The 23,127-nt window shown below is 36.8% G+C and overlaps 1 protein-coding gene across 9 annotated transcripts in view; it reads left to right on the forward strand.

Moving 5' to 3' along the window:
- The window catches only part of CADPS2 (calcium dependent secretion activator 2), a 239,584-nt gene that overhangs the window by 33,311 nt on the left and 183,146 nt on the right, over positions 1 to 23,127 (forward strand). For all 9 annotated transcript variants that reach the window (XM_031553158.1, XM_031553160.1, XM_031553159.1 and 6 more), the window contains exon 2: positions 4,726 to 5,058. In XM_031553158.1, the coding sequence (XP_031409018.1) occupies positions 4,756 to 5,058 (303 nt within the window). In that variant the 5' untranslated portion in view covers positions 4,726 to 4,755. The remainder of the gene's footprint in view (positions 1 to 4,725; positions 5,059 to 23,127) is intronic.

A 23,127-nucleotide genomic window follows, 5' to 3' on the forward strand; every position in this document is an offset into this window, starting at 1 on the left:
TTTTTCTTCCCTGAAATGTTCTGTGTTAAGAGAGCCTTTTTTTTGGTGTTTGGTAGTTTGTGGGTAACATGGGGTGCTGACAGTGACTTAGATTCAAGAAATTCAAGGAGTCAGTAATGATATTAGAAGTTCAAGTTGGGACTGTCAGAGAGCATCACCCCAGAATTTCTCTGAGGAGATCCAGAATACAGTGATAGAACAGGAGATGGTAGAATAGGTATGTCATAGAATGGCCTGGGTTGAAAAGGACCACAGTGATCAACCTTCCTGCTATGTGCAGGGTCGCCAACCACCAGACCAGGCTGCCCACAGCCACATCCAGGGATGGGGCATCCATAACCTCCTTGAGCAACCTGTTCCAGTGCATCACCACACTCTGAGTGAAAAATGAAATGTGAAATGCTTCATTAGAAACTTTGGCTCCTATCAAATTATTTCTAAATAATATGAGGGTTTGGGAAGTTCCTGACTGATCTGTCAAATACATTTCCCAGTAAGAACAGTTTTCATTGTCCCTACAGTAACTATTTATTATTTTGTGTTTTACATTCGAACCTTTAATGTTTTTTTGTTTTTCTTTCCAAACACTTGAGATAACATTTTAGCACTGGAATGATTATTTAATTAGAAATAAGTTCCATGATCAGACAATCCAAATACAGGATTAAAAAGAAGAACAGCTGACAATTCAGTGGATGTGCTTAATTACTGTTTTGCTTTAAAGATATGTATCAACACAGATATTTTCCCTGTTGGGGATGATTATGCAAATAATCCTGTAAAAGCTTATGTATTTAATTGCAGAAACAAATGATGTCAAGAGAGAACTGCCAGTTTACTGATGTAAAGCATGCATGTGTCCTGACTTGCATGCTCAGCCAAGGTTCTGGAGCCACGAGAGCTCACCCAGAGGAGATTTCTGTAGTGCTGGTGGAAACAAAGCCATTGGCAAGAAAATATTCTCCAAACAGGAATGCTTTGTAAACTTGTATGTAGAAGAAGAAAAAAGCAGGTGCAAAACATTCCAGAAAAACTGTAAAACTGAGGAAACAAATGTCAAGCATCCCCGATGTCTTTCTGGAACAGGAATAACAAGTCGTTTAGTAACTTTTTTTAATGTGTCTTTTTGTGTCAAATTAGAAGCACGTATGGTACGCTCCTAACTGAATTTTCATTCACTTATGATTTTCTGTTGCAAATAATGGCTTAACGATGCAATATCTATTTATATAAAATATAAATATAATATATTATAAAATATAAAATATAAAATATTGTTGTTTAAGTATATCAAATACAAGTGGTTCATTTTAAAGACTGTCACATTTCACGATCCCCAGGAAAAAAATCGTGCTAAGTTGCCACTTAACCTAAAGCTTACTGTCCTTCATTTTAAATGGATTCCTTTTCAGAACCATCCAGATATTATTAGCAGTATTGTTCACACCTTGGGTTTATACTTTTGAGTAGTTTCCTGTAATCACACCAGATATTTTGCTAAAGTAGTATCTTAGAATAATTTAAGATTAATTAATGTAAATACAGTTCATAAGCAAAACATTTTAGAAGTGAATATTTCAAGTAACATATGTCCTTTTTAGCATGCTTGGTTCTATCATATATATTTAAGCAACTGTGAAAGAGGCTGTATTGCAGGCGTTTTCTGGTTGACTGGCAGCATCAATATTGATGACTCTTGAAAAGATGAGTTATGTACATTCTTTTAAATGATGTTAATTGTGATCAAATTGCTTCATATTTTTGGAAGATGTGTTTTGTTTTTTATTGATCTTGAAGCCCTTTTTCTTACTTTTTATGTGATTGTATTTTGTATTTGCATTGTATCTAAAAATCTGTTTTGCCTAACATTTTTTTGATGTTGCAGACGACAAATATCACAATAATGTTACCATTTCATGAATAAATACTGGAAAAAAAACAAAACAAAAACAGATTTTTCCTGCCATTTCGTAGAAAACTAACTTCAAAATCAAAAATAAAAATGTATGAATTAATCTGAATAAATCTAGTTCATAAGTCAAGTCGTAGTGGCTTTTTAGCCACTGCATTCTGAATTAATTGTTTTGAATAATATAACTTAAAGAAGGTAGTGAGAGGTGAATGATATTCTGATGATCTTACAGTGTGTGTTTAGCATTTTTTTAATTAGAGTGATCCAGTTATGTTAGTGATGCATAAGGTTATGCAGCCTTGGCTAAACATTCCTGGGGAGGGGGAAAAGCCTGTAAGTTTTCTGAATTTTATTCTTTATTCTGTATCTGCTTTTTCTCAATAACTATGCAAACTAACATGATAGAGGATAAGATACTATTTATGAAGAAAATAAAATAGCTAAGTTTGTCTGAAGTCATCTACTTTAAATATTTGTCTGTTTTCTTTCCAGATAAGCTTTGGAAGAATTTTAATTTATTGTTGTAGACTGTTGAAATATGGAAAAGGTTAATATCCTGATTCTAGTTTGTGTTGATAAGTTTTATTGTCAAGTGGAATTTCAGACTATTATCTGTTTTGAAATGAAATCCAATATTTGTATAGCATTCTGAGGAAATTAATATCAACATTAATTGATAATAATCATGTCAACTCCCTTTGTGGATAAAAGTTCAACCTTAGATACTTGTATTTTCAGAAAAAGGAAATTTAGCATGCTGCAGTTAGACACTAAATGTGATTAGCAGATTTTGTTGCTGTTTTATGGTTTAGGACCAAGTTCTTTTAGGTTTAATCTGCCCCGTTCAGTACAATATCAATTAGAGTATCAGTTGAAATATTTTTATTTAAGTAGCTGCATTTTACAAAATCTACAGGGAAAAGGTGTATCAAAAAGCACTGAGACTTTTAAACTATGTTTTTCTTGACCCAGTCCTTGTACTTGGCTTAGCTTTGTAGCTGCTCCCCTGCTCTTCTGGTTTCTTTTCAAAACAAAGCACAGGAGCATATGAAGTTGTTTGTTAGGTGTGCTGTCTTCCATCATGTGAAATTTAGAGTCAAAGCTTTGCTGTGCTGTGATCGGCATTACATTTTAGTAGCTTTTGGTTAATAATTTTTTTTTACCTGAAAATGCATGGTTGTTATAGAATCACGGAATGGCTTGGGCGGGAAGGGTCTTAATGATCATCTTGTTCCAACCCCCCGCTGTGGGTAGAGTTGTTGCCCACAAAATCAAGTACTAAGTCAAGTTGTCGAGGGACCCATCCAACCTGGCCATGGAATGTCTCCAAAGATGGACCATCCATAGCTTCACTGGTCAGCCTGTATGCCAGTGCCTCACCACCCTCTGAGAAAGGAATTTCCACCTAACACTGTACCTAAATCTCCCTTCTTTTAGTTTAAAGTTGTTCCCCCTTGTCCTATCACTATTTGCCCATATAAGCAGTCAGTATTCCTTTTGTTTGTAAGATCCTTTCAAATAATGGAAGGCTACAATTAGGTCTCCCCAAAGCCTTTTCTCCCCCGAGCTGAACAAGCCCAACTCCCTCAGCTCTTCTTCATAGGGCAGGTGCTCCAGTGCTCTGATCATCCTCATGGCCCTCCAGAAAGGCTATCTCTTCTTCCATTTCATAGTGTCTGACTGAAGAAAGCAAACAGGCAGAAAGGCGCTGAGAAGGAAATATGTTCAGATCACATGTCCTGTCTGTTGTTTGTATTTCAGCTGTGCTTCAGTGAGGCACCCAAGCTCTCCCCCCACACTCAAGTACGGAGGGCCCCGACCCATTTTGTTCTGCTGTGGGAAGCCACCTGCTTTTTTCCTCTTCAGTGCCATAACAGTTTATGCCTTGTGCCAGGCGCAAGTTGGTTGTTTACACTGACGATCAGGTGACAGCCATCCTCTTTTTAGCTGTATGTAATAGAAGAACAGTTTTCTGAGACTTGCTGCTATAAATCATTTGGCCAAACACTGGCTGGAGAGACTGAGCTGCCAAGGTCCATGTTAGAAGAAGAAAGAGTTGGGTGCCACTATTGTTCAACAGTGGAAAAACTCCCACAGATTGCTGACACTTATTTAGTTGATCTGTTGGTGAAATTTGCTGTCATATCTTATATATGCATACTTAGGAGGGTTTTCCTTGTTTTTTTTCATTGTGTGTGTTTGTTTGTTTGTTTGTTTTTAACACAGAGAATTCCATACTCTGTCCCCAGTATTATATTTGCAGTAGTGGAACCAGATTCTGCATTTCTAAGTGCTTCTTCTCTGTTGGTTTTAATTGCAGTATTTCCCTAGTAGAAGAGGTTTTTGTTGTTGTTGTTTTTTTTTTTCTGGATTTCTGTTTCCTTCCATGAAATTCTTAACTGTATGAAAGATGATTTTTTTTCACTCATGATACTGCCAAGTTGTGAGACAATGTGGCTTCTTCATGCGTACCTTGCAAATATCTGCAGACTTCTGTGATTTTAATGGAGGAAAGATAAGTGCAATCATGTAGATAATTTTTAAATTAGCCATTAATTCAAACTTCATTCTAGCTTAAAGGTTGTAGCATACCTTAAAACCCAACCAGTTTAATAGAGAAACGTATTTTTTGAACGTATTTTGTTTTTTTTATGAAAATATACCAACCTTTGCTTGTGTATCTCCTCCCTGCAAAACCATCTTATGTAGAAACAAAATATTACTTTATAATAATAATCCCTTCCTTTGTTTTGCAGTTGTGTTCATTTCTAATGTCTGTATTTTTTTTGTCTCTTTTCTCTTTTTTGCAAAAGGTGTTTCTCAAGAGTGACCGGGTTGCAAGAATGGTTCACAGTGGAGGATGTTCTGCAAATGACTTTAGAGATGTTTTTAAGAAAAACATAGAGAAGAGGGTCCGAAGTTTGCCGGAAATTGATGGATTAAGCAAAGAGACAGTATTAAGTTCTTGGCTAGCCAAGTATGATGCCATATACAGGGGAGAAGAGGACTTCTGCAAACAGCCAAATAGAATGGCCTTAAGTGCTGTATCGGAGCTGATTCTGAGCAAGGAACAGCTTTATGAAATGTTTCAGCAGATTCTAGGGATCAAAAAATTGGAACATCAGTTGATTTATAATGCCTGCCAAGTAAGTACTGCTGTCACTCGGGTTGTGTTCAAAATCTTTCACCCCCAACCCCTGCCAACAGGTAGAGCATCTCACCTTCAGTTTTAAATGCATCCTCATACTTCAAGGAAGTGAAACCACTCAGGAGGGAATCTTAGCATAATTTGGTCACTGGAGGACACTTTGGAAAAAGTATATATGGTACTTTTGCTACAGAAATCTCCTGAGACCTTTCACAACTCCAGTGATTTATGTGATTCTGCAGAATGTTCTGTAGTCTTTATACCTGCGTACCTACATAGAAATTACATGTGTATATTTGTATATGTATAGACACATTTATATACACTTGTGTATACATATGTGCGTGTGTGTAAACATCTTTAAAAGAAATTTGCTGCCATAATTAGATAGATGGTAGATATTGAGTTCAGGACGCCCTTGGCTATGCAGTGTTGAGAACTCAGCATACTTCATTGCAAACACCATCTATGAGGCTAATTTGCACTTTTGCTTTGTTGTTCTGCTAGGTAATGGAGATGTTCCCTGTAAATCAGTGAATCAAAAACAGTCTATTCAGCAGTCATATTCAAATTTATAGGCATAATCTATTGCTAACCAGTAGTGTAAATAGTAAAAAGAAATGTTTCACCTGGCCAATCTTTGTAGTGAGGCAGCAACAAAATAAGCATTAATTTGTGATGAAAAACCTGAAAAATGCAAGACATTTTTGAAAGTCTCATGACTGACTGGAGCAGATATTTATAGTTTTTAAACTGAACGCGCACAGCTTTCTAACCCATTTTTTAAATAGTACACCATACTGCAGCTAAGCTGTTTTTTACGTATTATGCTGAAGGTTGGTTTATGACTATCCTAGTACAGGAACAAGAATGGAATTTGCCTCAGTTTTGTCCCAGTTTTTTTTCCATTTGGCTCTTAATTAACATGTGTATCGTGAAGCTAACCACTTAGACATGCAAGTTGGTAAGAAGGTTAAGAAACACTGAAATCTTAGGGAGTTATCTTGCTTATTTGAATGGGGCATAACAGAACACACAAGCCTAGGATATTTCAGTTTGGTAAAGACCTCAGGAGGTAATTCAGTCCAATGTTCTGCTCAGAACAGAATGAGCTGTGTGTACAGACCAGGTTATGCAAGGCTTTATCCATTCAATTCTTAAAATTGCCAAGAAATCAAGATAGACTGCGTGAACTCTCAAGACAACCTGCTCTGCTCCAATACTTGAAAACATGAAAAGTTAACAACTTCTCCACAATTACAATTTATCGTCAGTAGGATCTGTACGGCCTGTCTGTTGATTTCTTAAATCAGGCTTTATGTGTCACTGAGAGTAGTCAGAATCTGCTGCTCATGTTCATTGTGCTAGAAGAACATTAACATGATTATAGAGCCTTGAATACTAAAAAAAAAGAACTTGTTTCTTTAGTCTAGAAGTTCTGATGATATGGACCCCTTAGGTTCTTGTGTGTGTATAATTGAAGGCTTCTTGGGTTTGGTTGTTAATTTGTAGGAATTCTGATCCATCAAAACTGATTGTCTCTCCTGTTCTTGGTCCATAACCTACAGAGAAACTGAAACATCACAACAACTCTTTTTATCTTCTGTCATGGTTGAATTTTGAATTCAAATTTTGGGGCTATTTTCTTTTACATTTTGTGAATAGTTATATATTTATGTATTTATATAAAAGTATTTTTATATTTATTTGTATATATTATTTTACTAAGAAATTATTGTGTGGTAGGTAGCAAGTGAGAGGCTGGTTGGCTCTTCTGATGGGTGCGAAGACACCGTGAGGTGAAGAGAAGACTTTTCCTCTTTCTGATGTTGAGCTCTGAAGTATATGTTGTTTACCTGGAATTCATATGAGTACTGGAGGGAAGAAAGGGAGACATCTCTTTGGGAGCAGTCATAAAAACATCTATACAATCAGGAAGAATGAAGAAAGACAGACTTCAAGCACATACGCTTCTTGCTTTGGGTTCTAGTTTACTGAGGTTTTCCTTTTCTAGAGTAAGCATAGACTACTTTGCTAAAGCAAAAACCTTCATTTCATGCTCCAACAGTGCAGAGTTGCTATCTAACATAAATTTTGTATCTTGTTCTTGTGATTCAGTCTAACACATAGTACACCAAAGGTATGAGGAGAAATCTGTTGCAAAGAAAAAGACAACAGTCATGGCTTTCCCAGGAAGTGTATTGCAAACAGCAGCTGGTTCTTATAATGTAGTGCCTCTTCTCCTTTGGCAAAATCCTTTATTCCTCATTAGAGTTTTAATAAACTTTTTAGTCTAGACTGTCTTTTAATCCATTCTATTCATAGGGAATTTGTAAAAGATGAAATGAAGTTAGACTCCTATTTTAGTTGACACGAGAGTTTTCATTCTCCCCTAGAAGTACCTAGCTGTCTTTATATGTAAAAGCTCACTTCTGTTTCCCTTAGCCACTGCTGTTTATAATACTGGAGACTTGCAGTTAATGATAATCAATATTGTTGGGAGCAGTGAGATAAGTGAAAGTCCAAACAGATGTTAAAATTGTATTTTTGATAGAGGTTTTGGTGAGTTGGCTTCTAGCCTGCGCTTTTAGCAGAGAATCAGATCTTTATGTGAAATACTGAATATTTTGCAGCTCTGAGAAGCACCTGCTCTTAACAGCAAATCTGTACAGTGATAATTTGTGCAGAAAACTCTGTCTTTTTCTTTCCATTCTTAATTCCTTCCAGCCCTTTGAGAATTCCAGTCTGAAAAATGTCTCACAATGTCGATGATAAGAGTATATTATCCTGCAGCTACAGGGCTGGTAAGCAAACAAGGGTGCTATTTGTAACAGTAGGTGGTATTGTCTGCCAATCTCCTTCTTGTGACTTTTGCACTTTGAAACTTTTTACTGTTTGTCAGCAACCTTTGCTTTCCAGCCTGTACTAAATGGAGCTTTTTCTTTAACTCTTAAACCCTTGGGTGTCCTGCAGTAGGTCATCAGAAGATTCTGCTAGGATAGGGATTGTTGCAGGTCCACACAGGTTGCAAGTCTCCGTCCTTTGTGTTCAAGCAATGAGAAACAGTGTTTGTACAATCAACACTAGAGCTTAATCAGCAATAAGGTGAATAATGGTAGACCAGCTCTCTGGCATTGTCAGACAATGTGCAGAACTGTGAGAATCTTATGAATTTTTCCTTGAAGACTAGCTTTTTGCCACAATCTTTTGCTGTATACTAAATGCCTAGGCACATCCTTAGGTACTGAACATTAACAGGAGTGTTCACATCAGGACATTAAAGCTTTTTTCTACATCTCCACTTCCAACTTCTGAACTTAGAGCAAGGCTAGAACTGCTGCTGAGCATCTACATCTCTCTGTGATGAAAAGACTCAATTTGGAAGTGCTAACACTTTCACCTGATTATTATTTACATTGTGTTGCCTTGATCTGTGCTTTATGATAAAGAGATGATTGTCAGTTAGTTGGGACTTAATGATCTCCTTGACTTGCTTTTGAGAAGCTTGGCCACAGTGTGTTGTTCTGGTTTCTTTGATTTACAGAGATCAAACATGATAAAGTCCTTTTTTGTCTTTTTTTAATTATTCATTGATGTAGAAGATAACTTTGCAGAAAGTCAAACTGAAAGTCAAAATCTAGCTGCTTTGCAGTCATGCACTGTTATTGCATCACTTCACCAATACCAGAATTCGTTTCTTTATCAGGTATACCATAAGTCCACACAGAGGTTATTTTATTTTGACACTGCCTTTGTAGCATTCACTTTTTTGTCTGATCTAAAACCCCTTATCTTAGGGGGACGGTAGGAGCAAAGAAGCATAAGCAAAGAATACTTTTAAGTCACATCTTGTTTTCTGACAGGTAATAAATAATTTTGAGAACACATCTGTTGAGTCTTCTACTGTCAGTATTTTGGGAATCAGCCACAAATTATATGGTACTTTGCTTCAAGTCATGTTTATCTATTTTAAAGTCCTGAATTGCTTCTGGTTCACATCCACATCCTCTATTACCTATAGCTTTTATGAGATGTATCTCTTTGTGTAAGTGTCTAATACTGATAATTATGGATTATATTGTATCTTCAATAATTTTTACAGTTTTAATTTTAAGAAAATTGGTATGAAGTATTTCTCCTGAACCTAAGGCTGCTCTTGCTGCTCAGTACAGTTGAGTTTTAAAGATTATTTCACCTAGCAGTTTGTTAACACCCAATTAGTCATACAGTTTTGGTTAAGTCAAATTAGGGGCAGTTTAACCTCATCGTGGCCTTCTTGCTTCTCTTGAATGTTTGTAGCTCTTTTCCTTGGCTCAGTAAGATATGGAAAAGTAATGCAGTTATGTCACGAATCACAGATTATCGAAAGGAAATTCACATACTTCTGGATGTTCTACTCAGAAATTCTTATGCCCCATATAAACTATGGGGACAAATGCAACCAGATCAAACATGGAAAATGATACCTTTCAACAGAAAATCTTGGTGTTAACTTCAAGATGTTCTTTATGAAGTAATGAAATCAGTGTTAAGATTCTTTTAGGAAGGAACACCAAAACGAAAAGAGATTAATTTTTTTTCCTGTCTCAGCTTAAAAATTGTTTAGTCTGTATATTGTAGAGCATGTGATGCTATGTATCTGGGTATTTTTAGTCAGAACAAAAGATGTGGGCTGTGCAACCAGATATTCCAAGGCTTTAGGTGAGACATGATCTTTCAGATGATCAGTAATGACTGCTGTTACTTATTTTATGATAAATTTTACCTGATACAATACAGTAAACTGAAAAACGTTGAGGAGGTCCACTGCTGTAATTTCAAGGTAGCATCAGGTGCTGGATGAATTGTCATCACAGCTGTCTTGTTAATCCCCTGTAGGATGAAAATATGTTTTTCCCTTCCTAATCTATCCTTATTCCACTGTTTCAAAACATTGAATGTGACATGATAAATGTGAGCTTGCAAAGTTTCTGCGCAGAAAAACAATGCAATAATGATGTGCTGCCTTTCAGAACAGGTCAGTATTTTAAAACTGTTACATGTGTCTGCCAGCCTGAAAAGTATTTCATGCCTTTGATATCAGAAACGTTCAAATGCTAACACTTCAGGCTTGTTCACACATCAACTCTATTGGTTTTGAGTACCTGTAAGTACAAGAATAAATCTTATCTCATGCCCTACTCTTTACAAAAAATCTACTTTCTGATTGATTTTCCCTTTTCTTTAAGGAAAAAAAAAAAAGCAAAAAAAGATGCACAGCTATCTGTGCTTAAGTCAGAGTAAAGTATTTCAAACAAAATATTTAAATGGAGAAATAGATTGTCTTGTCTCACAGGATTTTAGATTTGGTCTCTTCAAGAGACATCACTCAATTACATGCATCAAGTAGTTTAACATGATTTCAGCAGTGTTTTTGTTGAGCTGATTCATGTGCCTTTTACCTCAATTTGAGAGACCTTTGGATGTCTTCCTCAAGACAGAAAAGATTTGGTGCTTCAAAAATGAGAGCTGCAACCTCAAGTAGTTCTTGTAAGATCAGACCTGAAATGATGCTGTCAGAAATCTAGAACTTTACTGAAAAGCGTATCAGACAGGTTTGGATTTTCAGCTCACAAACATGAGTTCTGGTGAGAAAGGAAATCTTGGAACTTCCAAGTTATTCAACTTTTATTTCTCATAAACAAAAGTATTTTTTTCCATGATAGCAGAATTTACTTTGAAAGTGTCTGATTGTCCCCGAAGGGTTGATTTGTTCTCATTTACTCAAATGATAGAAGAATGATGGAAAGAATATCAAAGCATCCTCAGAAAAGTAATTCACTTTTTACCATGTTTAAATATCTGACTCTGAATAACATTTAAAAGCCCTGCAAGTTACATAATGGAGAAATACTTTGAAATGTTTTTCTGTGTGCATGAAGGAATACTGAAAAAATACTAGAGAAAAATAGTGTATTAGCACAGCAGTTGGCATTTTCAGTACTTGAGGTATTGCAATGTCCTTGTTATGTTCAGCAAGTGAGTGAGTAAAATTGGCTTTGATATACACATTTGAAAGGAAAACCCAAGTGGAATATCAGAAAAGTGAGAAAATATTCACCTTTAATCAATCTTAAGACACCATGGATTTTTCTGTTGTAGAGCTGTATATCTGCTTCTGTGGCTCCTGTTCTTGCTTTGTGTTTGTGTGAATGAGTTGGACATACACAGTTTTTAGTACTATAAATGATGACCACCAGCAGTCACAGACTAGTAGATTCACTTGCATTTTCTAGTAGATTTTCTTCTAGGCCTAGTCTCCTGTGTATCTCCTTCCTTGTCACAAGAGCCAGGCTTTACTGAGAATTCACAGGCACAGAGAAGTGAGACTGCTCCTCTTCCCAGCTTGTCTTAAGCCCACTCTGTGGTCTGAAGTCATTAGTAGTGGGATTCTAGCTGCAGATCTTTCTTTGTTTTTGTTTTCTGAACTTCTTTGGCATTCATTGAGTGCAGAAAAGCATCAGCAGAATATAAAAAGATTAGGAAGTTTGCGTTGGCTTTGTAAAGCAGATTCGTTTAAGCATGTTCTAATTTTACCTACTTCTATGTTTCTTCCTCTAAAACACTACTTTGGAGTCTTAAAGAAGAAATTAATGCTGTTTTGACATTCTCCTGAGTTCCGGATCCAAGTAAGTTAAGCTGCCTCAACATTGGAAGCAAAATATATCCAGCATCTAACCTGCACTTTTATTAACATCATCACTGCATTTGACTCATCATGTTTCCAGCTAAGGAAAAAGTTTCTCTGGCTTCATACTAGCAATAAAAACAAAGCTCTTCTCCCAAGGAAGAGTTGTTGTTTTACATTTTAAAATACAATTTAATTTTTGTTAAGGAGAGATCCCCTGTCTTCAGGTAAATAAATACCAGACAAATACAGTTGTTACATATACTCTTAGTTAGATTTCCAGGCTGATTACTCAATTCATTAACATCTTGCTTGCTTGTGCATTTGACTGAATACTTTTAGTCAGTCTGAACAAGTTAATGACCTTTTGCGTGAATTTGTCTCCTGTCCTGCTAAGATATGATAGAATTCTGTATTCCCTTTTTTTTTATCAATTCAAAGTAAAGTCGTTTTGCTAAAAACAGTGACTTCCAATACAAGGATCTATTTGATAATTTAGGTTTGATCCTCTGCAGAGTTTTTCAACAGAGATGTCTTCAACAGTAAATGTGAAACCAGCAGAAGCACCTGAAAAGCCATAGGGAGAGAATGAGCCTATTTTTCTCTCTCTCTCTCTCTCACGTTCTGGTACAGAATGTCTTGTTCTGAAGCTTAAGTGCCTTTTTTTCCTGTTTCTGAAAATTTTGAGAGAGATCTCTCTTGACTCTTCCTTCTTGAGAGTAATATGCCACTTTCCTTACAGCTGGCTGCCCAGTTAAGGTTCCTGCACCCCAGTCACTTCCAAAGGAAAACGTGGAGGTAAACTTGGAAATGAGCCAGCTGACATAGAGTATATACATATTTTGAATAGAAAGATAGAAGTACAGCCATAGCAGAGGATAGACCGTCCTATGCAAGAGTAATTGTGTATGTAAAATGGCTGAGAGATCTGCAACTCTGTTTGGATATCCCATCTGTAGTTTTTTGTTATCTAGGAAGGTGCTTTTGTGTTTCTTCTGAAAATAAGAGAACTCTTGGATCATCTTTCCAGCTGTTTTTGCTGATGCTGTCCTGATATCTTAGCTGTAGTCTTTCCACAAAGTCCACCTCAGACACAGTCTCATCCCAAATGAGGAATGACTGAAGAGCCAACTTGCAGGGACATGCTATCGTTTATTCTCATATTTTGTACTACAAGACTCAAAGACAGTTGTTCATATCATCCAGGTTAAGTTTGGTGTCAGTGCCAAGACTGTCTGCTTTGTGATGAGATGTTTGTCATTTCAAACTTCAGATGCATTTATAAGACATTGCCTGTTTCTTTCTCTATAGGTCTTCTGTGGGAGATTGACCACATTTTAGGTTTTTTCTGCTGTAGTCATGAAAAATTCTTAGGTCAACTGCAGTAACCTGTTGGGTTTTTTTTGTCAGTTACATGAGTAGAGAGAAGAAAAAATAATTGCCCCTCTCAGTCTGAAAACTTACAGCCTGATGGGATGGGATAAAATAAGAAAAAAGTAAAAACAGAATCCATCTGTACTTTCTGTTGTCTTGGAGTCTTGTTTCTTGAGAAATTAAAAAAAAGAAAAAAAAGAAAAAAAAAAAGACTCAAATATGTTAGCTATAAACTGGAAAAATATTGAATAAATATTAAGACTGATTAGATAGGAGAAATCTTGACTTCTAACTACTGTTAAAAGCTGAAGTTTATGCTAAGCTCAAAAACTCTGGGGCTATAAGAGAAGAAATAGCCTTTTGCAAAGGAAGGAAAGAGTCATTATTAGCCAACCTTCCTTTGGCCACTGAACAAACTGTTTTCATAAGCAGTTATGCAATACCAAGCATCCTAGTGTGGGAACACTAGAACTACCTGTAAATGAGGGAATAAAATACTGATCCATGGCTGAGAGCCTGCAAAGGTATGCACAATTTTCAGGAGCAGCTTTGTTTTATTCCTGTTATAAAATCATGTCTGTCTGACACAGCCTTCTCTTCAGACTGTGTCTTTCCTCGGGGAGACTGGAAACACAGTAAGATCTTACCTGAAACATCTCTCACTCCTTAGGAATGCTTCTTTGCCCAATGTTCTAATTTACTATATTGAAGCAACTATTATTCTTTACAGATGGATAGCAGGCTTTCTGTAATGAGTGTTTTCTCACCATTTTAATGGTAGTAGTTCCCTCCTGTTCCTATGTTTCCAGGAAAGTGGTATCTGGAAACTTATGACTTCTGGCAGCAGGAGAAAATTCTCATGTCTCCCTGCAATTAGTCTAGAAAATTTGTCCAGAATCTGACAGCAGAGGAGGATGAGTGAGTCCTGCTGTGGGTAGAATGCATTCTGAACACATTAGGTTTGGCAATTGGATTAACACAAAAAGGAAACAAGAAATGTTGATGTTTGGTGACTCCACCTTGTCCAGGACAAATTAATAAATCTTCTGAGTAGACACTTTTATTTGCTTCTCAGTTACGTGTAAAATATCACAGAGACTGCTGAGGTCCATGCAGGCTTCTGGCTACTGCCCTTGGCTTCTCATATGTGGAAACACAAATAACATGACTTTGAAGAGCTTGTAAGTGTCCACAAGACTGAGAGCAAAGGTCATCTAGGTTGGAAAAAGCCTTTGGGATCACTAAGTCCAAATGTAAGTGTGACCTGTGGAGTCCTATTGCTAAATTGTATCCCTTAGGGGTACGTTCAAGCCTCTCTTAAATACTTCTAAGGACGAGGTCTCCACTGCTTCCCTGTGCTGGCTGTCCAGAGATTGCCAAGGGTGACACATCCAATGTGCAAAACTAGTGAAGCTTTGATTTCTTGGGTTTTGGCACCTTGTTTTAAGAGCTGGTAAGATGTGATGGAATTAAACTGATAAGAAGGCACAGATATAGTAGTTGTGGGCAGAATTACTAATGTAATGGAGGATATTAAACAAGGTTTGTCAGGAGGAGCTAGGGAGCTAATTTCAGGATTAAATGAAGAAAAATTACATGTAGAAGAGAGATTTATGACAGAAGGCTTCAGGGGAAACTATACCATTCCCTCTCAGAAAGGAGAGTACTTATAAATGTGGTTGCACTAATGCAGAGTATTTGAACAACAAGAAATCCATTCTCTGGGGAAAGATCAGAAGAGAAAGGAATATTGATGATGTTGTGAGGAGGGTCACTTGCAGGCCAACTGACCAAGGAAATGAAGTCATCCATGAAGAAGTAATAGAAGGCTCCCAATGGGAGGCCTTGATCGACGAGGTCCCGTGGCATTGTGCAGGCAATCAAGAAAGTTTCTAGATTGTTGGTGACACTTTCTCATTGTGAATGCAAAAGGATCAGTTGGGATTAGTACTCAATGACTAGCTGCTCACAGAGGAGATAGAGGTAAATGTGACCACAGATAGCAGCTGAGCTGCAGAAATCACGAGTTGACAGAGTTCAGGAATAGGAGCAAGGCTGAAAAGGTGCACTGTAAACTTATTTGGTGAAAGGATAGCTATGCTGAGATTCCAAAGAAGCTGCAGTGTATAGAAACAGAGAGCCCAGGAGTTGGCAGGTGTCTAATGAAAACATATTGAATTCAGGAACAAACCATCTTGTACCAAATGGTTGGGAATTACAAGCATCACTTTAGTCTGTGAAGGCCTAGAGGACTTTGCAGCACAACCTTTTGCAATTCATTTTCATATAAAGGTAACAGTATTAGTTTATGTGGATAACAAGAGGAAGTCATATCTGTCCTTTCTGAATGACATCTTTCATTAAATGATTATGTAAGAAAAAGATGGTAATACACATTTGCTTTACATTTGCTTTTTGGATAGAGCTTTTGACACAATCCACCAACCACATTCATATTTTTATATTGAGGAAGTATGTCTTGGGCAAGCTGATTATTAAATGGCTTGAAAATTAACTAGGTCACTATGCTGAAAGAGTGACAGTCAGTGATTTGAAAGCCCAGATGGTAGCTGGGAGCTCAGTACTCCTCTGTTCAGTATTGTTCAGTATTTTCAGCTTATTCAGCTTGGATGATAGAGAAAGTTGCTTTACTTTGGAGAATCCGAGTGTACTGATTAGTCCTTATTGTGAAGAATGGTAGGGGGAAAAAAAAGATTAATACAGTCCAAACTTTGGGAAATGAATAGACTGTTGGTGAAGATGTGACTGTGATCATCTTAGCAATTTTTCAACCTATCTGCTAAGAAATTTGATGGAAGAAGAGGACTCAGGTAAGTTTCATAGAGTATTGTGAAACCAGGCTATTCGGACAAAGCTGCAGATTGCAGTTTCCCATCAGGGAAAGACAATCCACTGATTGTCTGAAATCATTTTTTTTAAATAAATTATTAGCTGTATACTTCAACACAAATGCAGGCTTTCAACTGTACAAAAAAATCTTGCCTATTTGAAGGACTTTTTTTTTTTTTTTCTGTGGCTGAGCATTTTTTTTCCTTATCGTGCATTTTGAAAACAACATCATATATTGTCTTTTGAGAATTTGTGATTAATTGGTGCACTAATTATAAATTGTTGGCCTGAATTTTAAGTTTTCAATCTACTTCAGTCAGGCACACATCATTATTTAGGAAAAAAGTTTGACATGGTATTCAAGGTGCTTTTACTTATTTAATGGGATGCTCATTAACCGTTATTTCCCTAATTGCATCTCTTCCTTTTGTTTTCAGCATTCCAAAGAAAAAATACTCAGTGATTGATAAGGGAAGAAAACATTCTGCATGATACTTTTGGAGAGTGAGGAAAGTAATGAAAGGATAGAGAGTTTCCTTCTGCAGCAAGTGTTTTTATTTATTTATTTAATTAATTAAAATCTGCATAGTATAATCAAATTGTGATATTTGCCAGGTCTACTGAGATAACACAAGATCTGGGTACCTTTAGAAAAATATAGAACCCTAAACCCATTTAGTGTTCTAGGACATAAAGGATTGACAAGCTTTACATGCTAATTTGGGAGTTGTCTTGGATATGGTAATCTCTGAACAGATAGTAGGAGAGGAGGAGGGTGGAAGGCTTTCTCTTCAGAGGATCGGCACATGAGTCATAGCTCTTTTAAGCCCATCATTACCTCCTCACCATGGCTGTGGGAGGGTATTCCCTAGCCAGAAACTGAAAGCAACTTTTATAGAAGACACCGGATATCTATTTCAGTGAGGTCTGGGGGAAGGTGAGAGGGTGGAATAAGAACACCCATTTCTTTTATCACCTTCTTACTCACCGGAGATTAATGGTGCAGATAGGACCTCCACAACACTTACGGTTGGCATGTAGATAACTGCATAAGTGATTATAATAACACCCTGGAAACTTTTCTGTATTTTCATTGATTACCTTCGGATTAAAAAATGCTTTATTTGGATGGTAAAATAGGTACAATAGATAACTCTGAAGCTTTTTCATTTAACTGTGGGACATAATATTTAGCTGATTAGATCTGCAAATAGTAAGAACCTACCATTATTCTGCATTTTTCCCTCTCAGGACAGCACACTTTCTTCTCTTGTTCAACCTGTTGAACAGAGGTGGTTAAATACTGTAATCTCGACCACTAACTTGGGTTTTGTTTTTTATGCAATCAGTTGGAGTTAATGACATTAATGATCTTTTCCAACACTAATGATCATCCCGGATGCCAAGAGAACAAAAGGCTGAAAGTTCCATTGCTTGTAGTAACACTTTTGAACTGTGCTAACATTTTTCTCCTGTAGTCTGTCAGTGATCCACTGTTCTGAATCCTGATGCATTTCTAATCATCATAGTGTGTTTCTGTCAATCACAGTGTTGGTATTTGTTAATAATATATGTTGGGCTAAAAACGCTGTTCTTCAGTGTCAGCAGCAGGCCATGACACTTGATTGTGAATGGAAAGTTCTGTAGTCAGTATCCAAGGAATTATGGTAGGTAGTGTCTTTAGGAAGCAATTTTGATAATTTAGAAGGAGTTTTGGGATCCATTCCTAAGAGTTTAAGTGTGATTTATATCTGTTTCAACCTGTGTAGGAGGAGTGTTGTGTCTTTATTCAGCATATTCACGAATGACCGGGAAAAGGCAGTGTAAGGGAAATCGCCAAGTTTACAGATGATACTAAACTGTTTTGGTACTCTAATTTTATTCTATTTGCAAGAAACTCCAGAAGCATTTCACAAAACTGCATGGACAGAAGCCTGACAGATAAGCCCTAGTGTAGCTAAACAGGAAAAACAAGTTACCATAGAATCATAGAGTGGTTTGGGCTGGAAGGGAACTTTAAGGATCATGTAGACCAACCTCCATGTCATGTCAGGAGCAATTCTCCCTAAATCACGTTGCTCAAGGTTCCACCCAACCTGACTATAAATATTCCTCCTAGGTGGGGATCTAGCATAGGACGCTGAACTGAGAATGAACAGGTTTTTCTGCAGCAATAGCTAAAAAGACAAAAAAATGCTGCTTGTGACTGTGAAGAATGTTGAGAGTGAGACAGTGTTTCTTTACTTGATTCTGTAAAGTGAATCGGAAGAGCATCAGAATAAAGGAATTTATGGACAAGCTTGTGACAGTGTGTCAGAACTGATATGCAATGAAAACAATTTAAATAGTAAATGAAATAAGATTCTGTGTTTTTTTTGTTTTGTTTTGTTTTGTTTTTTTTTAATGTTTGACATTCCTTTTTTTAAAATTTTGTTTATATTGAGTCTTTCAGAGTCTTGTGGTAGTAATTTCCAGGTAATATAATAATTCCAAAGCTACACAAAGTCTCTCTAGTACTTACAGAGAACTGTTATCATGAAAATGCAATCCAAGAAATAGCAGCTAAAGACATATAATTGTCTAAAGACCTGGTCTCTATTTTCCTTTCCTTTATCCCTAAATAAAAACTTAAAATGTTTGTGTCTAGGCCAGTATGTATTTTTCACTAAAATCCCACGTTATGTGATTAACAGTATTTGTGCTTAAGCCTCTGTGATCCAAATAATACTTCAGCTTTTATCTTTGTAGTAAACTGGGAGAAAAACGGGTAGCAAACTCAGTACTGAGACCAAGTGATTTGTTACATGAGGCTTAAATATGAGAGCTTAGCAGGCTTTCTTCAAATGATACAATCCATATCCCTGAGTGAAAAGATTTGTGTGCGCTATTGTATTTTATTGATTTATTTACAAACAATATATCAAGATGTGTTGGAGAAAGAGATCTTTCAAATCCTGGAATTGCCATTAGCAGAACACTGATTTTAATTTCAATGTAATGATGTAAAATAAAATGGGAAAATGGAAAAAAAGTTTCATTTTGGCAGTCTATACAGAGCACTAATGTCAGTGCATAGAGGAGAAGTATAAAGCATGTGAATTAGTCTTAAAACACTTTAAAAACTATTTGCTTTGCATACTGTGATTGGCTTAAACACTGTGTATGTTCTTCTGTTACTGTTTGCAGTTTCATTGAAGGTTCTTCTAGGGTTCTGGGTTTTGGTAATCCCTGAATAAACTAACATCTCACTTGTAAGACTCCACTTTTCAGCCTATGTTGAAACTCTCAGAACGGATTCACTCTTCACATTAGCTCTGCTTATATTTTCAAAGCTTGAATGTGTGGAAATGCCATATCAAAGTCTTAGCTTTGTTTATTGTGCAAACTGCCAAATTTTACATTTAATGGCTGACTAAAAAAAAAAGTGTAAGATTTTAAAATTGAGTAATTTCTAAGTTTGAAAAAAAACAAATAATATTTTTTAATTCTATTGTATTAATGCTTATAATCTTTATGTTTTGTTTTGGACTTAGTATTTTTATGAAAACCATTTTTAAAAATCAATTTATAATCATTATAATTAATAAGCATGATCAGTATAAATGATATCTTCTGCCACCTTAATCAATCGTATGTATAAAAATCGACTTTGAAGTGACATAACCAAGTCACAACATTTATTTTGCTTTATTTTATTTTTCCATTTGAAACCACTGCATTTGGCTGTTAACTGGCCACGCTCTTTATCTGCATTACTAATTGTTAATGATATTGACTGCAGTGAAACGTGCAACTTGCTTGTTCCATTCATCTGTACCCCTTCCAGCCTAACTTCATTATTTTCTTTTACTGTGAAACTGTTCTTTCCACTCACCACCTCAAAAAATTGAGAAAAGTGATAGCACTCAGTAGGAATTTGTATTAAATCCAATTGACAGATGTTTGAACTTTCTGAGGGCACTGTACTGTAGGAAAAGTGAGTGACCAGCTTGGCCTGGATCAATACTCTGGCAGGGAGTCTCATGGAAGACTTAGAAGTAAAATTTCTGAGGAAAGGGCATGAGGTCTGATGGTGGAATGTGAGAAGTTGTTAGGGTACTTTGTAAGAGTTAGACTTGTAAGCTTTTCCTAGTATTCTTGTTGCAGACAGAGAGAAAGCAGAAAGGCTTTCAGTGGCAGCTGAGTCTTTTGATTCGGAATTAGCTGAAAATGAGTACGCTAGTATTCCACAAGAGAGAAAATGTCTCAAGTAGGTGTTATTTTCCCTTTATTTTAACAGTTAACAGATTATATCTCTCTACCATTATTCATTGAATGTTTCACATTGATGTTGCCTATCTCTGAGTTTATTCGTCACATTTAGAAATTTGCTGTTTGTGGGTGTTGAGAAAGGATCAAGCTGTGAAGAGGAGAGATGAAGATCAGGGAACAGATTTGTTTAAGTTTTTCTTTTGCAGAGTTCTGTGGGAAATCCACAGGACTTCCCCATGGCACAGGCAGAATCAGCCACCAGTCATTTGTATGACATATTGTAGAGATGTTGCAGGGTGCAGAGAACATGTGAGTTTTTAAATACCACTTCAGCAATCTTTCTCATTAATCCACCATATTACATATGAACAAGCAAGATAAAAATTTTAAAACTGAAGCATAGCCTTCTCTGAAATGGAGGGTTGGCAACATTTTCTTTCTCGTCATAGCTGTCTTCTCCCTGTGAAACAGGAGGTTGTGGAAAGGTCCAGCAGGAGCCATTGAGAAAGCTTCACACATCCTGCCCTTTAATCCAGTCAGGATTTTTTCTCTCTATAGGAAGTGCAAAGAATTACTTCTGTCATGATTTTGTTTTACACAAGTTAAGTGCTGTTAAATTCATGCCTAAACGTGTTTGCTTTTATGAGATGGAATTGGGCACTGTGTTTTCTGCCTCGCTTCAAAGTTGTTGATCCTTTTTTTGCGTATTTAGCTGCTAATCTTGTTTCAGAAACCTGGTAAACTTCAGGAATCTCTACAGGTTTTTGTGTTCAGTGCACAGCAACGCCTTAATGTGGCAGAGTATTACAGGGACAGAATGCAGTTTGAGCCTGTTCCTGTAAAACCTCTTGGCACACGTAATGATAAGGATGTGAACAAACCCTGCAGGCCTCTGGGGCGACAGGTCTGTCTGAAGCAAAACACCTTCTTTTAGAGCTAGAGATAAAAACACCAAGGAGAGCAGTCTGAAAAACGCAAGTATTTACATGCACCGCACCTGCTGCTTGCTCAGTGACTGACAACCGAAATTCAGCACTAGGACTCTTCTGGCCTTCCCTTACTCTTCCAGCCATGCTGTTGGATGCCATTAGTTACTTACAGAAATCAATTTTTTTTTCATCATGATGTAATCACAACACTTAATCCAGGTCCTCTGTTCCATTTGGTGTGTGTTGATGGCTGATGGTTGCGGCCTGCACTGGCTCGCAGCAGTCGGCAGAACCACAAATCACAGATCAGCTCAGCAAGGCCCCGTGCCACCATGTGCAGCAAAATGATACTCTCAACAGACAAAATGACTGTTGCAGACCTTGCAGAGCAGAGCTGAGGGCTTTGGGCTCTGCGTTGCAGAAATACGAGCAGGTCCTACGATATCTGTACTGTCAGTTTAGTCAATAAATGTAGATAAATTTGTATCGCTGTGTGCATGTAAATGCAATTTCATGTTGATGTTACTGCAGATTAGAAAGCTGCAGGAAGCTAACTGAGCATTAATGAAATTGTCACTTGGAGCAGCTACATGTTGGTTTGAGTACTTAGGAACACACAGAACAGTAACTCCCAGCAGGTCAGCACTCATCTGCACTAAGATGGTTCTCTCTTGGGTAAAGAATATCTGTCTCTCCTTACAGGAAGGGTAAGGCAAGGGAATGAGGTGGGATTTAGTGTAGCACCTCCTGGCAGTGTTGTTACCCCTTTTCCTTTGTGTTACTCTTGCACTTTTTTCTAATGTACCACTCTGGTTTTTCATCAAAATACACAGATATGTTAAAGCCTTTTAAGTAACACACACACACACAAATAATTTAAACAGAAATCTCAAAGTGTGCCATCTTTTCTGACCTGTTAAGATACGTCAACATTAATTCATTCAGATGTGTTTTTGTTCTGTGCTTTGCAGGCACACCAATTAAACAACTGTTTGTTGGGTGAGATATGCTGTTGATCAGAATAGTGATTTGTAACACTAATGAATTTGCAGTCTTCCTTAAATAAGCAAATAGTAATTTGAGGAGTATAGACCCCATGCATATTCAAGAGGCACAGCACAGCCTGGGGATGAGCCTGACTGCTGGATCTGACTTATTCTCTGGCAGCGGCTGCTTGCAGCCCAACTGCTCCAAACTTCCTTTCTCAGAGGTTCACAACTCAGCTAGAGTTGGGCTGATTTTCACGGATGGGATGCTGCTGAATTTCAGGTCCTTACTTGAAAACAAGATGGTGCTAGAGCTCTTTGACAAGATGGTCACTATTTTCCTTATTGAGGAAAGAGCTGAAATGTTATCTTTCCTGGTCTCCTTTTCATAAACAACACAGTCATTTTGGTTGAAGTTATTAAAGCAGAAATTCAGAGTGGAAAACATCAGTCTGTCACTTAGAAGTTGACACTGTTAAAAGCAAGTGAAAATATCCTCTAATAAGAATTGTTGGGGAACTTGTATATTGAGGAATGTTACCACCCCATCTCTGACAATAAAAAAGTTCGTAATAGAAATGCTTGCCCTTTTCAGAGTGAGAAAGTAGGAGAAAAATATAAAGGTGACTTCAAGCATTAAGGAATAAAAATATTTTCAAGTGAATAGCTTTATGTCTGATTGGCAGGTTTATTTTAGAAAGCTATTTTTATATAACACCATTGGGAAAAATAAGCCAGATGATGAGTTATCACTTTATTTTTTAGTAAAAAGTAGCTTATTATCCATGCAAGCATTGTCACTTATAATTACAAAATTGTCTGAGGAAACTTTTAAGATCCCAAAAATCTTTGCAAAGAGGAAAGGTGCAAATGACACAGCTATCTTATTCATACTTCTGCTCAATTAGAAATTTTTTATTGAATTAAATAGTCCTCCAAATCTGACTTAGTTTCTGCCTTTAAGGTTTCTGCCTTTAAGTTTAGGTGGCTAGATATGTGGCAATATTGGA

This window comes from Meleagris gallopavo, chromosome 1, assembly GCF_000146605.3.
Source record: "Meleagris gallopavo isolate NT-WF06-2002-E0010 breed Aviagen turkey brand Nicholas breeding stock chromosome 1, Turkey_5.1, whole genome shotgun sequence".
Taxonomy (NCBI): Eukaryota; Metazoa; Chordata; class Aves; order Galliformes; family Phasianidae; genus Meleagris; species Meleagris gallopavo.